Source organism: Triticum urartu, chromosome 6A (genome assembly GCF_056163025.1).
Source record: "Triticum urartu cultivar PI428250 chromosome 6A, HENAU_Tu73, whole genome shotgun sequence".
NCBI classification, from domain to species: domain Eukaryota; kingdom Viridiplantae; phylum Streptophyta; class Magnoliopsida; order Poales; family Poaceae; genus Triticum; species Triticum urartu.
Window position 1 is genome coordinate 542479441 of NC_141878.1, and position 15488 is coordinate 542494928.

Consider the following 15488-nt stretch of genomic DNA (forward strand, 5'->3'; position numbering starts at 1 on the left):
TCTTTTTACGAATCTCCATGCAAAATCAAAGAAATGTAGCATCGATTGAGACATAACGAAGTTTCAGTCTGACTGAGACTTAGCAAAACTCAAACAATAAAGCTCTCTCGTATCCTTGCCAAAAACATGATCATTATCCGGTGGTCGTCCGCAAAACATATCCTACTAGATGCTGCTTACACACAACAACAACTGGGAGATCTCGTCTCAATGAGATAAAGTCACACGTGAACGTGATGATGCCCCTCGAAAGAACAAGGAGCTGCATACGAAAAACATGGCCATCATCATACTGTCCACTTACCTCGCAAAATGATGTTACTACTACTACCGCTGCTACTACTACCAGTTGTTTACAGTTACAGAAAATACAGCTCAAAAGAATTTCTTGAAGTGGTGCGATTCACACATGGAAGTGCTGGAGAAGAAGGCACAAGATGAACCCGGATAGGATTCGCTGCGGTTTGCTCATCGGAGGCGGTGGTGCCTTTGAGACGCTTCCGGCGGGGCCATGCGTCGGAGAAACCTTGGGGAGCGTGAAGGACCCTCCGTGCTCCGACGACTTCGGCGGGGGCTCCGCCATGACGCCGCCCGCTTCTGCGGGCACGGGCGCGGATAGCGGGGCAAGAGAGGTCGAGTAGTCGCGGTTCACCGTCGTCGGTGGGTCTGTGAGCAGAGGAACTTGGTGCGGTCCTGCACCGTATGAACTGTCAGAAAAAGGAGATATGCGAAGATAAAAACTGGCTGTGATGATCGGATGAGCTAGTAAAATTTAAGAGCATGGAACATAGAACAAAGTGTGTTGTTTCCGGTGTTTCAGTTTGAAGATCTCGTGAGTTTTCAGGTGTGCTGTTTAGAACTGTGTAAACTTTGTTCATGGTTAAAGCTTTACTATATTCATCCAGAAAAAAGATATGTTGGTCACTTCAGAAGTGCAACTGCATGTAACCGCGATGCAATGTGCAACAGAAGTTGTGTGAATTTAGTTGCAACATTTGCTCCTTTTTGTGTGTACTAATGATACAGTTTGGACATTGCCACACAAATTGTGGAGTCTTTCGTATCTACAGATAGATTCTGGGGATACAGTTTGCACACTGCAGTGGATGCTTTGAAAGGGCAGTGTCAGTTGCATGGAGCGTTCGGGTTCAGAACGGAAATTGCCAGGCTTTTTCCTCTAAAATGCAAGCATTTTCGAATTGAAACCTTTTTTTCTAATGCTTATAGTTTGCGCGTAGTCTATCACATAGTTTGTGCAGAGTCTACAATGGAGGAATGGAATGCTGTCACAGCCTTGGATCTGAATCTGAAGACAGAGGATTACAGCAACACGAGTTACCTGGGCATGTCGGTTGAAGACCAGTGTCCAGCCTGCGAATTAAAAGGTAAGATACACCAATCTTGATTGCAGAAAACAGCAATAAACTGAAAAGCGTTCTGAAACACATTGCTTACAGTGTTGTAATAGTCCCATTGACAAAACCTCCATAGCTGCATGAAGAGACATTGCAGCCTGCATTTGTGGCGTGGGTGCTCGCGTTGCCGAGCAGCACATTGCTGTTACTGCACTGCGTGCTCGGGCATGATCCTGACAATGAAGCCGGTGTGCAATATAAACTGGCACAGAAGGAAAGACAGGGGTTACAGCAATGATCCATAATATATTTCGTCAGTAATGGCTTTGTGAACTGACAAGTTGTAAGCTGAATTTTACTTGAGATTGCCCGGCCCACAGCTGCACTGCACACAGTTGCCTGCGGTAAGTGCATAGGTTCCATTTGCCACCAGCAGTCCATGGTCTGAAGCAGTCTTTGGAAATGATGATGCACATGCTGGACATAAAGATAAAGGATGACCATCATCAGAAAAAAGATTAAGCAAATGCTGATGTTCAGAAAAGAGCAAACAAAGGTCTGTTCAGCTGTGGAGTCGCAGAATCAGTAATCGGTAAAAGCAGAGCATACAAAAACAGAGATGCAACTTGAAGAATTGAGTACACTGCGTAATAGGTTGCTTATGTTATCCCATGGATGCACACTTTTGAACCTCAAACATGATTGAAAGGGGATAGATCAGCAATTCATCATATACTGAACAATGTGCTAGTGAATATCTTATTCGCGGCTCGAAGGTCCGTATCAATCACCTGCTATGTACATTTGAGAAAACTTATGCAATGGACCACAATGTCATACTCCCTCCGTCCCGAATTACGCATTTTAGTGTTGGATACTCGCTCTGATCCATATTACTTGTGGATCAGAGGGAGTGCATCCGTATCTAGACAAAGACAAGTAATTTGAGACGGAGGTAGTAATAGTATACAAAAGTATTAACTCCTGACCTGAATGCATGCATTTCGGCCTTTCCCAAGCAGTGATAGTTAACTGAAAGTGCCAAATAAATAAAAACTCTGCTCTACTGTACGTGTCCAACAGTGCCATCATTAACAGAACTTCGGTGGGCACATGACTCTCATAGTTAGAAAACTGAGGCCATTTCATACTACATTCCATTTCAAAGCAATGCAGCATGACGATCTCATCTAGTAAACCGAGATCACTGACACTCCTAGTAAATGAATCAACTAAATCATCCTTGTAAAATGTGTGTGGCATGTGCATGAAAAGAGCAGCAGTTTGATCACGCGTAGTACTTACCTGGCAATGGGATGGCGAGGATGTCGCCCGGCGCGGCGACGGGGCTGCCCATGGCGTTGACGTTCATGACGTCCGTGACGGTGGTCTCGTAGGCGGCCGCGACGGCGGGCACGGTGTCCCCGACCTGCACCACGTAGGAGAGGTACACGGCGGGGAGGTTGCTGTCGGTGGAGTTGAAGCAGACGCAGGGGAGCGGCACGACGAGCCGCTGGCCCGCATCGAGCGGCGCGTCGGCGTCGGCGTCGGCGAGGCCGTTGGCGCCGCGGATCTGGTCGGCGGAGGCGAGCCCCGCGAAGACGACGTCGGCGACGGTGGCGAGCGTGTCGGCGGGGCGCGCGGCGTAGCGGACGGCGACGGACTTGCGGACGCCGTCGGCGCAGGCGCAGCGCGTGGGCACGCGGAGGAAGAGGCCCATGGGCAGGATGCGGTGCGCGGCGCCCGGGGCGGCGAAGTCGAGCGCGTTGGCGGCGAGGAGCGCGGCCGGGTCGGTGGCGAAGAGCGCGGCCACCTCGGAGACCTTCATGTCGGCGTAGAGCGTGTAGCCCAGCAGCGCCGGGCAGGAGTCCGACCCCGAGCACGGCTCGATCGTCGTCTTCGCCTCCGACGCCACCACGACGATCGCGACCATCACGGCCGCGGCGAAGATGGCGGACAGCCCCATCGTCGTTCGTTCCCGAGAGATGCCGCTTGCTTCCTTCCTCGGGCCGTGGAGCTCACTGACGACTGAGGTGAACTGTGCGGCTCGTGACTCTGCGAGAGAGAAGCGTAGTAGTGGCAGCATGCATGTGTAAGCTGCGCAGCCGAGGAAAGCAGAGCAAATCGATGGAGGCGTGGGCTGCTTGTCAGTGGGAGCGGCGGGGCTGGCGCGTCGGTGCTCGTGAGCAATGGCGGGAGGATCAGGGGAGCTTGTTTGCTTTTGGCAGCGCTGGGAATCTGTGCCAAAACCATGGGAGGAGGGAAAGGTGGCAGAGAGACCGCCACTCGGTTGCTTTGCCGTTTGGCTCCATGGCCGGTGGGGCTCGGCGGTCCTCTGGTCCCATGGGTCGGTGATAGACGACGGCTTTGCGCGAGGTTGCCGAGAGCTCCGGTTTTTCTTCATTTTGAAAAGGAAGAGGTAACCATGTAACGGCTCGGTAGCGGAGAGAATGGCGGTGGCTCGCCGGCCGGCAAGCAACCAAATCCGCAAATGTTGCATCCTAAGAGCAACTCCAACGCGCCGCTCAGACAGACCGTGGGCTTGATCGTTTTTAGTCTGTTTGGGTTGGCCGTTCGTGACAGCCAAACCGCCGGTCCATATTTGCCTGTGTGACCGGCTTGACATCGTTTTTTAACAAATATACATAAATTTTTGCATAGTTTCACAAGCAAACAAAAATAGCATAGTTCCACAACCCAAACAAATATATCATAGTTTACAAGCTGAATAAAAATTAAATTGTCTCAAATACATTTAAAAAAAATACATCTACCGGTTACCAACATGAACCCATATATACTCAAACAAATCATCGGACACTCTGTATGCAATCATCCCGATAGCTGCAGTGCATCTTCGGTAAGATGAGAAGCCAATCTTTCCAAGGGCACCCTCCTTGCACTCGAAATACTTATCGTATCCAATCACCCCTTCTCGATTACGGTTGGAAACATGTCTAGCCATACGGAAACGCCGCCGGAATTGGCGACATTTGAACAGTGGGTTGGTTGTGTCAAAGTAGTCCTTCCAAAGAAGGAAATGGTTGCTCTCTCGATTGCAATTCATCGCTGGAGTGTGCCCAAGATCGAGCCCCGAAACAACGGTCGCTACCTATTAAGGTGGTCATGGACCAACACAGCAGCCGCCATATCCTCATCCTCGAATAAGGAATCATCGAAGTCGCTGAGAAAATTGTGGAAAAAGAACTCGTCGGCGGAGTCCATTTGTACCTTGGGGCAAACTGCCGAACAACTTGCGGGCGTCATTGAAGAAGCTGGTCGGCGAAGAGACGCCCTCCTCCCTTGGACTAGGTGGCTAGCCTGGCGGTGATCGACGAGTCTGTGGGCAGAGAAAGAAGTCGGCTGCACGGTGGTCAATGAGTCGGTGGCCAGCACGTCCGCGTCCGCCGCCAACATTGAGGGAAAGTAGAGCTTGGATCCCACGAAGGCCACCGCCAGCGCGTTGCCGGCTTGCACACCTGGTGACTTGCTCGGTTCTTCAGCATAGACCATCGTCAACCCCTGCCTGGGCTCCACTAAAGCGGAGGCGCCCCTTCCCCTTTGGCTGAATCACCCTCTTTGCCACTCCGATGAGTGACGCAGCCGGAAATACGAAAGATACTAGGTAAGACTATACCTCAGGGGCTCTCGGTAGTCCAGTGAGCGGTCTGCCGGACATGGGGAAGACAAAGGGATCCGTCGTGGCCGACCGTAGACTAGTGTAGTGTTGTTGGGGAACGTAGCAGAAATTTAAAAAATTTCTACGCATCACCAAGATCAATCTATGGAGTCATCTAGCAACGAGGAGAAGAGGAGTGCATCTACATACCCTTGTAGATCGCGAGCGGAAGCGTTCAAGAGAACGGGGTTGATGGAGTCGTACTCGTCGTGATCCAAATCACCGATGACCGAGCGCCGAACGGACGACACCTCCGCGTTCAACACACGTACGGTTGGGAGAGACGTCTCCTCCTTCTTGATCCAGCAAGGGGAGAGGAGAGGTTGATGGAGATCCAGCAGCACGACGGCGTGGTGGTGGAAGCAGCGGGATCTCGGCAGGGCTTCTCCAAGCACCAACGAGAGGGAGAGGTGTCATGGAGGGAGAGGGCGGCGCCAGGGACTTGGGTGCGGCTGCCCTCCCTCCCCTCCACTATATATAGGGGCCAGGGGGGCGCCGTCCCCTCTAGATCCCATCTAGATGGGGGGCGGCGGCCAAGGGGGTGGCTTGGCCCCCAAGCCAAGTGGAGGCGCCCTCCACCCCTAGGGTTTCTAACCCTAGGCGCGGGGGGAGGCCCAAGGGGGGCGCACCAGCCCACCAGGGGCTGGTTCCCTTCCCACTTCAGCCCATGGGGCCCTCCGGGATAGGTGTCCCCACCCGGTGGTCCCGGTACAATACCGGTGACCCCGAAACTTTTCCGGTGGCCGAAACTGGTCTTCCTATATATAAATCTTTACCTCCGAACCATTCTGGAACTCCACGTGATGTCCGGGATCTCATCCGGGACTCCGAACAACTTTCGGGTTACCGCATACTAATATCTCTATAACCCTAGCGTCACCGAACCTTAAGTGTGTAGACCCTACGGGTTCGGGAACCATGCAGACATGACCGAGACAACTCTCCGGCCAATAACCAACAACGGGATCTAGATATCCATGTTGGCTCCCACATATTCCACGATGATCTCATCGGATGAACCACGATGTCGAGGATTCAATCAATTCCGTATTCAATTCCCTTTGTCAATCGGTACGTTACTTGCCCGAGATTCGATCGTCGGTATCCCAATACCTCATTCAATCTCGTTACCGGCAAGTCACTTTACTCGTGACATAATGCATGATCCCGTGACCAACTACTTAGTCACACTGAGCTCATTATGATGATGCATTACCGAGTGGGCCCAGAGATACCTCTCCGTCATACAGAGTGACAAATCCCAGTCTCGATTCATGCCAACCCAACAGACACTTTCGGAGATACATATAGTGCACCTTTATAGCCACCCAGTTACGTTGTGACATTTGGTACACCCAAAGCACTCCTACGGTATCCAGGAGTTGCACAATCTCATGGTCTAAGGAAATGATACTTGACACTTAGAAAAGCTCTAGCAGACGAACTACACGATCTTGTGCTATGCTTAGGATTGGGTCTTGTCCATCACATCATTCTCCTAATGATGTGATCCTGTTATCAATGACATCCAATGTCCATGGTCAGGAAACCATAACCATCTATTGATCAACGAGCTAGTCAACTAGAGGCTTACTAGGGACATGTTGTGGTCTATATATTCACACATGTATTACAATTTCCGGATAACACAATTATAGCATGAACAATAGACAATTATCATGAACAAGGAAATATAATAATAACCATTTTATTATTGCCTCTAGGGCATATTTCCAACAGTCTCCCACTTGCACTAGAGTCAATAATCTAGTTACATTGTGATGAATCGAACACCCATAGAGTTCTGGTGTTGATCATGTTTTGCTCGAGGGAGAGGTTTAGTCAACGGATCTACAACATTCAGGTCCGTATGCACTTTACAAATATCTATGTCTCCATTTTGAACATTTTCACGAATGGAGTTGAAGCGACGCTTGATATGCCTGATCTTCCTATGAAACTTGGGCTCCTTGGCAAGGGCAATAGCTCTGGTGTTGTCACAGAAGAGAGTCATCGGGCCCGACACATTTGGAATAACTCCTAGGTCGGTAATGAACTCCTTTACCGAGATTGCTTATTGTGCTGCCTCCGAGGCTGCCATGTACTCCGCTTCACATGTAGATCCCGCCACGACGCTTTGCTTGCAACTGCACCAGCTGACCGCCCCACCATTTAAAATATACACGTATCTGGTTTGTGACTTGGAGTCATCCAGATCTGTGTCGAAGCTAGCATCGACGCAACCCTTTATGACGAGCTCTTCGTCACCTCCATAAACGAGAAACATATCCTTAGTCCTTTCAGGTACTTCAGGATATTCTTGACCGCTGTCCAGTGTTCCATGCCGGGATTACTTTGGTACCTTCCTACCAAACTTACGGCAAGGTTTACATCATGTCTGGTACACAACATGACATACATAATAGACCCTATGGCCGAGGCATAGGGGATGACACTCATCTTTTCTCTATTTTCTGCTGTGGTCGGGCATTGAGACGTGCTCAATCTCGTACCTTGCAACACAGGCAAGAACCCCTTCTTTGACTGATCCATATTGAACTTCTTCAATATCTTGTCAAGGTACATGCTCTGTGAAAGACCAATGAGTCGTCTCGATCTATCTCTATAGATCTTGATGCCTAATATGTAAGCAGCTTCTCCAAGATCCTTCATTGAAAAACACTTGTTCAAGTAGGCCTTTATGCTTTCCAAGAATTCTATATCATTTCCCATCAATAGTATGTCATCCACATACAATATGAGAAATGCTACAGAGCTCTCACTCACTTTCTTGTAAACGCAGACTTCTCCATAAGTCTGCGTAAACCCAAATGATTTGATCATCTCATCAAAACGAATTTTCCAACTCCGAGATGCTTGCACCAGCCCATAGATCGAGCGTTGGAGCTTGCACACCTTGTCGGCATTCTTAGGATCGACAAAACCTTTCGGCTGCATCATATACAATTCTTCCTTAAGGAAACCATTAAGGAATGTCGTTTTGACGTCATTTGCCATATCTCATAATCATAGAATGCGGCGATTGCTAACATGATTCGGACGGACTTCAGCTTCGCTATGGGTGAGAAGGTCTCATCATAGTCAACCCCTTGAACTTGTCGATAACCCTTAGCGACAAGCCGAGCTTTATAGATGGTCACATTACCATCCACGTCTGTCTTCTTAAAGATCCATTTATTTTCTATGGCTCGCTGGTCATCGGGCAAGTCAGTCAAAGTCCATACTTCGTTTTCATACATGGATCCTATCTCGGATTTCATGGCTTCCAGCCATTTGTCGGAATCTGGGCCCGCCATCGCTTCTTCATAGTTTGAAGGTTCACCATTGTCTAACAACATGATTTCCAGGATAGTTTTGCCGTACCACTCTGGTGCAGAACGTGTCCTTGTGGACCTACGAAGTTCAGTAGCAACTTGATCTGAAGTTTCATGATCATCATCATTAACTTCCTCTCTAGTCGGTGCAGGCACCTCATGAACATTTTCCTGAGCTGCGCCACTCTCTGGTTCAAGAGGCAATACTTCATCAAGTTCTACTTTCCTCCCACTTACTTCTTTCGAGAGAAACTCTTTCTCTAGAAAGGATCCATTCTTGGCAACAAAGATCTTGCCTTCGGATCTGAGGTAGAAGGTATACCCAATAGTTTATTTAGGGTATCCTATGAAGACGCATTTTTCCGATTTGGGTTCGAGATTTTCAGGTTGAAGTTTCTTGACATAAGCATCGCATCCCCAAACTTTTAGAAACGACAGCTTAGGTTTCTTCCCAAACCATAATTCATACGGTGTCATCTCAACGGATTTCGACGGAGCCCTATTTAAAGTGAATGCGGCAGTCTCTAAAGCATAGCCCCAAAATGACAGCGGCAGATCGGTAAGAGACATCATAGATCGCACCATATCCAATAGAGTGCGATTACGACGTTCGGACACACCATTACGCTGAGGTGTTCCGGGCGGCGTGAGTTGTGAAACTATTCCACATTTCCTTAAGTGTGTGCCAAATTTGTGACTCAAGTATTGTCCCCCACGATCTGATCGCAAGAACTTGATTTTCCTATCACGTTGATTCTCAACCTCACTCTGAAATTCCTTGAACTTTTCAAAGGTCTCAGACTTGTGTTTCATCAAGTAGACATACTCATATCTACTCAAGTCATCAGTGAGGGTGAGAACATAACGATAGCCACCGCGAGCCTCAACACTCATTGGACCGCACACATCAGTATGTATGATTTCCAATAAGTTGGTTGCTCGCTCCATTGTTCCTGAGAACGGAGTCTTGGTCATTTTTCCCATGAGGCATGGTTCGCACGTGTCAAATGATTCATAATTAAGAGACTCCAAAAGTCCATCTGCATGGAGTTTCTTCATGCGTTTGACACCAATGTGACCAAGGCGGCAGTGCCACAAGTATGTGGGACCGGAGCATTGTTGTATGAAGCTCAAGGTGCAGCAAGTATGGGACAACATGATCGGTTCATAAAAACTTGTTGAACATCCGGTTAATCTCGTTGAGCTGAACTATTATTGTACTAGACACATCTGCATACTATATATGGATGATTTGTCTATTTTCTAACCGAACTTTAATGAATTCCATCGTGTTTGATGAAAATCGTTCGATTAATTGAAATCCGATTTGAAATATATGCGGCTAAAATTGGAAGGTCCGCTCCTACATCTGGGTCGGCGAACTAGTTTTCTCCGATCCGTAAAGGGATGTGGTGTCCGTTTTGGAGATCAGTGTTGGAGATGCCGTAACTTCCCAGGCCGGTCCTAAGATTTTGAGGGCCCCAGGCAAAACTAAAACTTGAGGCCCTTTGCTATATAATTGCCATAACAATAATAATCTATATATGTGTGTGTATATGTCCCCCAAAAAATGTGTACATTTGAAATGTAACAATAACGTCTGGGATCCGTGTCGCAGAGGTTTTGCAAGACATCCTTGAAAATACAAAGTTTGTTTATTGTCAGGCTATACTATAACTACGAAGGAATTTATCACAAGACATCGTTGAGACAAGTGACTAAAAGAGTACTACCTCGGATTGGTTTATTAGTCTTTTTTATATTTTGTGTCAAATTTTGACCTTAAATTTACGTAATAAAATATTAGTACATGTTATAAAATATATATTTTTAATAATATGGCCGCATGCATCTTCCAGATGCAGAGGCCGGAGGCAAGTCTTTTTTTTCCAAAACAAAAGTTATAAAAAATAATATAATTGAAAACTATGTTCAAATACTAATCCAACGATATAATTTTTGGTGACATGTGTTAATATTTTGTTAGTTAAATGTTTAGTCAAAATTTGACACAAAATACAAAGATGACTTATAAAGCAAGACGAAGGTAATAGTTCTTGGACTGACTATTGCGAAGGTTATTATTCTAAATCGAAGTATCAAAGAAATTAAGATGGATGAGCAAATCCATCTGAAGATATGGAAAATATTATTTCACTCTTTAAAAGTTAAATCAATGGTATTGCAATACTGCAGAGTAATACTTATCTACTCTAGCAAATTTGCAAACTAAGAGTAAACTACCCCATTGCACGGGTTCGGCCCCTACGTCGCCCCCCGCACGGGCGACTCGAGTGGCTCCCCAACCCTAGCCGCCGCCGGGGCCTAGCCCATCTTCCTCCCCTCCTCCCGCCGTCGCCGGAGGACGCCGTCGGCTTGCGCCCGGAGGCCGACGGCGGTGGCAGGGGCTCTTCCTCCCTCCCGCGTCTAAAGGGTGGCGGGGCCCCAACATGCGTGGCGGAGCGGCCGATCTAGAAGCGACAACGTTGGCTTCGACGGCGACGGCGGTCGGCCCTACCTCGGGCCACAGGCAGCTGCTGCGGCGGCTGGCCTGGATCGGGCGGCGGCGTGATGCGGTCTTCGGCGACATGTCATCTGGCTTTAGATCGGCGGCGGCGTCGAGGGCCTGGTGGACTGCTTGGCGGCACCCATGGCAGATCTGTTCTTGCCGGTGTAGCCAGTGGTGGTGGTCATCTTCTTCGTCGGTGGTGGCCGGCCAGAAACTTGGTGATCGGATCTCGAGATCCATCATCTAGTCCCGGGTGCGAGTTGGGGAGACATGGTTGCCGATGAAAACCGAGCCGACGGCGGGCGATGTCGACGTTCTACGCCGTTATCTTGATGAAAGCATCGTCGTGTAACTACTGTCGACCCACTCGTGCTGCTCCGGGGAAAATCCTAGGATCTGGTGTTCCAGATCGGACGATGGCGGCACTGCGGTGTCGTTTCTCTCAAGGGAGCATCGTTTGTGGAGCAGCGCTGGAAGTCAGAGGGAGGAGGTGGAGCGGCTTCGTCTTGCATGGAGCTTCGGTGAAGATGTCAAGTCATGCCCGACCGACAGGTGCTACGCTTTGTCATGCCTGGTCGACAGGTGCTACGCACGACAGATCTTCCAAGGATTTCAAGCTGTGTCGGTTGGTGGTACTTGGCAGCATGGCGCTAAGGTGTATCAGTGGCGACCGCGACGTGCTCAGCTGTTTGCGCGCAGGGAGGAGGTGCCGTCGGGCGCCGTGGTGGCTTCGACGATGGCTAGACCGAGCAAGGTTGATGCATCAGTACAGTTCTGAAGATGGAGCGGTGGCAGTTGGCGGCAGCGGCCTCTGAGAGCACGCCGGACCAGTGTGTGCCTTAGACCCGGCAACTGACTAGGTTGGGGTCTCAAGTCTTAGATGTTAGGCTTGGCTGCGATGTCTGTTTGGTATTAGGCTCAGTCTATCTACGCTCCTTCATCAACTGGATAGGCGTAGTAACAATTTGTTGCTTAGACGGCGGCTTTAATCTTACTGTTGTATGACTTTATAAAATTTTGTAAGAATAATTAATAAAATGACCGTATGCATCGTCTAGATGCAGAAGCCAGGGGTCATCCTCCTTTCTAAAAAAAACCCATTGCACGGGTCGATCTGAAAACTACACGCCAAGTCATCCAGAACATCACTCCTCATTTCTATCTGTTCCAGATCTATACCACCAGACCAATATTGTCAAATAGCATAAATAAACTGTTGATGGTACGTACAGAACAGCGCGTGCACGCCGTCGGACTATGTCACTTTGCAGTCAGGGCCTCCTCCTCGACTCCTCGAGCAAGCTCATCTGCGGCGATCTCGGGGTCGGGCGAACTGGCGGCGCTCGTCAGGGGCGTGATGCGCTCTCAAAGATTCTTGGTAGCTTTTACTACTTGGGTCAGGCCCAATGACAGTTTTCTTTAGTGCTAGCCAGTAGGCCTAATGTAGGAATATATATACTTGGGCTGGCTACTAGCGATAGCGATTGGAAGAACAGGTACGAAGCTTCTCGCTGGGTGCGTTGCTGCTGTATGCTCGCTGCGTGCCGTTTTCGAACTTGGGCTACTGCCTACTAGCGATTGGCATTAGCACTGCCGAATTCCAACTTGTTCAATTTGAGTTGGATGTTTGCAAAAAGAAAAACGATAGGGAAGCAGATCAAGTTGTAGTACATGTCCCCCGCAAAAAAAAAGTTGTTAGTATATGTAAACCGGGCTGTAACGACTGTGATCGAATTCAACTGTTAATTATACATCGGTCTGTTAATTAATCTACTAGTACACATGCATGTGCAAGAATCGGAAGAACAACAAGGCCGAAATCATAAGCAATATGGACCATAGACTAATGGGGCCTAGACTAATCGCCTACTGCCTCTCCAGCATCTCCGTATCTCTCTGCCTCTCTATGTACGTGTAGTGTAGATGTGCGTCGTCTCCGGTGCACAGATGGACTCCTCCCCGCACGCGAGCTCCGGTGCCCACAGTCGCCATGCGCGCGCACGCACGAAGGGCCGCCGGGGCTCGATGTTGGATAATCGATCAGGAGGTGACCTTGGCGCGGGTGCACGGGGCGAAGGAGTAGCCGTGCTGCTGCTGGTGGCCGCCGGCCTGCACGTGCACGCGGTGCGAGGAGGAGGAGTGCGAGTGCGCCGTCTCCCGGTCGACGAGCGCGCGGAGGCGGAGGAACTCGTCGACGGAGCAGGGCAGCCAGAGCGGGCCGGCCGAGGTGTAGCCATACGTGTCCCGGGCCGCCTCCAGCAGCCGCTGGAACAGCGGGTGGTAGAGATAGGCGATGGGGATGACGAACCGCCGGAACCCGTCGCCCTGCTGCCCCTGATCCGCCTGGGCCTGGCCGACCCGCACCGCCAGCCACCCCTTCTTCACCTTCCCCCTCTTCTCCGCCTGGTCCCCTTGCATGATGGTGGCAGCTCCCTCGCCGGCGGCCCGACTGCAGCCGCCCTCTCGCCGTCGCTGCTGCTACTGGTGGTCCTAACTCCTAAGAGATGAGACCACTGCTCTATTGCAGCTAGGTAGAGCCAAGGAGCCAATCCAGAGGTGTGTGTGGTGCGGTGAGGTTCGTGGCGCTCGCGGTGGTTTTTATAGGACTTGCACGGTCCGTGCGGCGGTGCGGGCCGGGAGGAGATTGGAAGATTAGATTAGCCACGGGTGCGTGGCGCACTCGTGCGCTGCCTGTAGTACGTACGGCGTCCTTTGCTACGGAACCCCACCCGGCGTCGGGGCTTCTGTGTCGGGTCGGGACGGCGGGTGATGGATCGTGTGCGTCGCTGACAGGCCGGCCCGTCGGAATAATCGGGTTACGGTGTCGGGGTCGCTGGCCGTACCGGGCGATCGTCGCGTGCGCGTCAGGCCTCAGTTGCGGTGAGCGGGATAGCCGGATAGGTACGGCGGAGCAGTGAGAGTGGAAGGTGGAGGGATGGCTACGGTGAGGAGGGGGCACGCTGTCGCCGGGCCCGACCGACGGGGTGGTGCACAGGTCGTACGTACGTCGTCCTTTGGTCCCGGCGCGGCTGGCCCACGACGGCGGACTAGCCGTGTCAGGTGGAATTTTTTTCCGAGTGTGTTCCCGTACGCGACTGCTGCTCCAGGGCCACAAGAGATGTTGATGCATGGGGGCAATTAATTTGTCGGGCTCTCGTCTAGCTTCGCTCATCGCCGAATTGTTGGATCGTAGCTGTTGGAGTGACCCTCTGGGTTAAGTTCTGGTAGTTTTTGTTTGATTTGGTGACCCTCGTGGGCATGCTTCTAGCTGTTCCCGTTGAGGTCTCATGCATACATGGTTTATTTCTCGTGGGCATCGTGTCATCATGATGAGTAGGATGTACTATTTCCTTTTTGTCTAGCAGACATGCTACGTGTATAAACGTAGCTTGTTTCTACTACTATATTAAGAAAAGGAGGGTAGGGTAGGGATTGTTGCTTCTCAAGCCCATCGTGATATCCTTAGTATGTTGTCATTTGAACGAGCTCAGGAAAACGTCATACTACCTCGACCCCCACGCCGCCTCGCTCTGCCGACACGGGGTAGAAACCCTAGCGCCGCCACCGTTCCTCCCACCCACCCCCCACCTCCCCCCCCCCGGGCCAGAGGGCATCCGTTGGGGAAGCCTAGTCCGACCCCAAGGAAGGCGGCGGTGGGGCGCTTTCCCCTGCTGATGAGGCGCATAGTGTAGGGCTACTGCTTGGCGCATCGAGGGGATCTCGAACTTGGCGGTCTGCCCGCCTTGGATCCGCCCCGATGCACGCCCATGGGGGCGAGATGGAGCGGTTGGTGTCGCGCCCGTCCAGCAGCTGGTGCGTGCGCGCCCTGGCTGCGACGTGGAGGTCACTAGTAGAAAAAAGGGCTTTCGTTCGGGCCTGGCCAGTCCATTAGTCTCGGTTCTTTCACGAATCGGGACCAATGGATGCATTTGTCCCGGTTCGTGAGCCCAGGTGGCCGGCCGGGGCCTTGTGGACATTGGTCCCGGGTCGTATGGACCCATTTGTCCCGGTTCCAGGCACGAACCGGGACCAATAGGCCTCGCTCCTGGCCCACAAACATTGGTCCCGGTTTTTGGCTCGAACCGAGACAGAAGGCTGGGCTTTAGTCCCGGTTTCAGCCATGAATCGGGACAAATGAGTTGCCTATATACCCTGTCGCCGCAGCAGAGCACTCCACAGTGCTTTGTTTTTTCTAGCCGGCGAGGAGAGGGCATTTGGGTGCTCTAGCTCATCTCCTATGCACACGAGGTGTTTCATGAAATGCCCAAGCCACGCTAGCTAAGCTTTCTCCTCTCGAAACTCGACCTCCAAGCTCCATTTTCCCCGAGATTTGTCTAGGTTTAGCGGTCCGTCACGTCCCGTCCCCGTCTTCACCGCCATCGATCGCCCGCGCCGATCTCGTCGCCTGCACCACTGTGGTGAGCCTCTTATCTTCTTCTGAAAAAAAAAATTCTTACTTTAAATAGATACTTGTCTAATTTTCTTAGTTTTATTATTGCTTGTTATTATATAGTCCGATGGTTTTGGTATCCGCCCCCGTCGGCCCTCGTCCTGGCTATGATTCGGATGTGGTATATATTATCTTTTATAACTATTTGGTTCATTTATTG

General features: G+C 50.6%; 2 protein-coding genes across 2 annotated transcripts; both read right to left on the bottom strand.

Moving 5' to 3' along the window:
- Positions 1 to 92: 92 nt before the first annotated feature.
- LOC125512620 (lysM domain-containing GPI-anchored protein LYP6) lies at positions 93 to 3585 on the bottom strand. The gene is made up of 5 exons (XM_048677720.2): positions 2661 to 3585; positions 1715 to 1832; positions 1456 to 1617; positions 1340 to 1371; positions 93 to 693 (listed from the first exon to the last, which is right to left on the bottom strand). Exons 1-5 carry the CDS (start codon positions 3439 to 3441, stop codon positions 404 to 406), a joined length of 1383 nt encoding a protein of 460 aa, XP_048533677.1. The 5' UTR covers positions 3442 to 3585; the 3' UTR covers positions 93 to 403.
- Positions 3586 to 12583: 8998 nt separating this feature from the next.
- LOC125512621 (auxin-responsive protein SAUR32-like) lies at positions 12584 to 13390 on the bottom strand. Its single transcript, XM_048677721.2, has one exon. The coding sequence runs from the start codon at positions 13294 to 13296 to the stop codon at positions 12919 to 12921; it is 378 nt and encodes a 125-aa protein (XP_048533678.1). The 5' UTR covers positions 13297 to 13390; the 3' UTR covers positions 12584 to 12918.
- Between the last annotated feature and the right edge of the window lie 2098 nt (positions 13391 to 15488).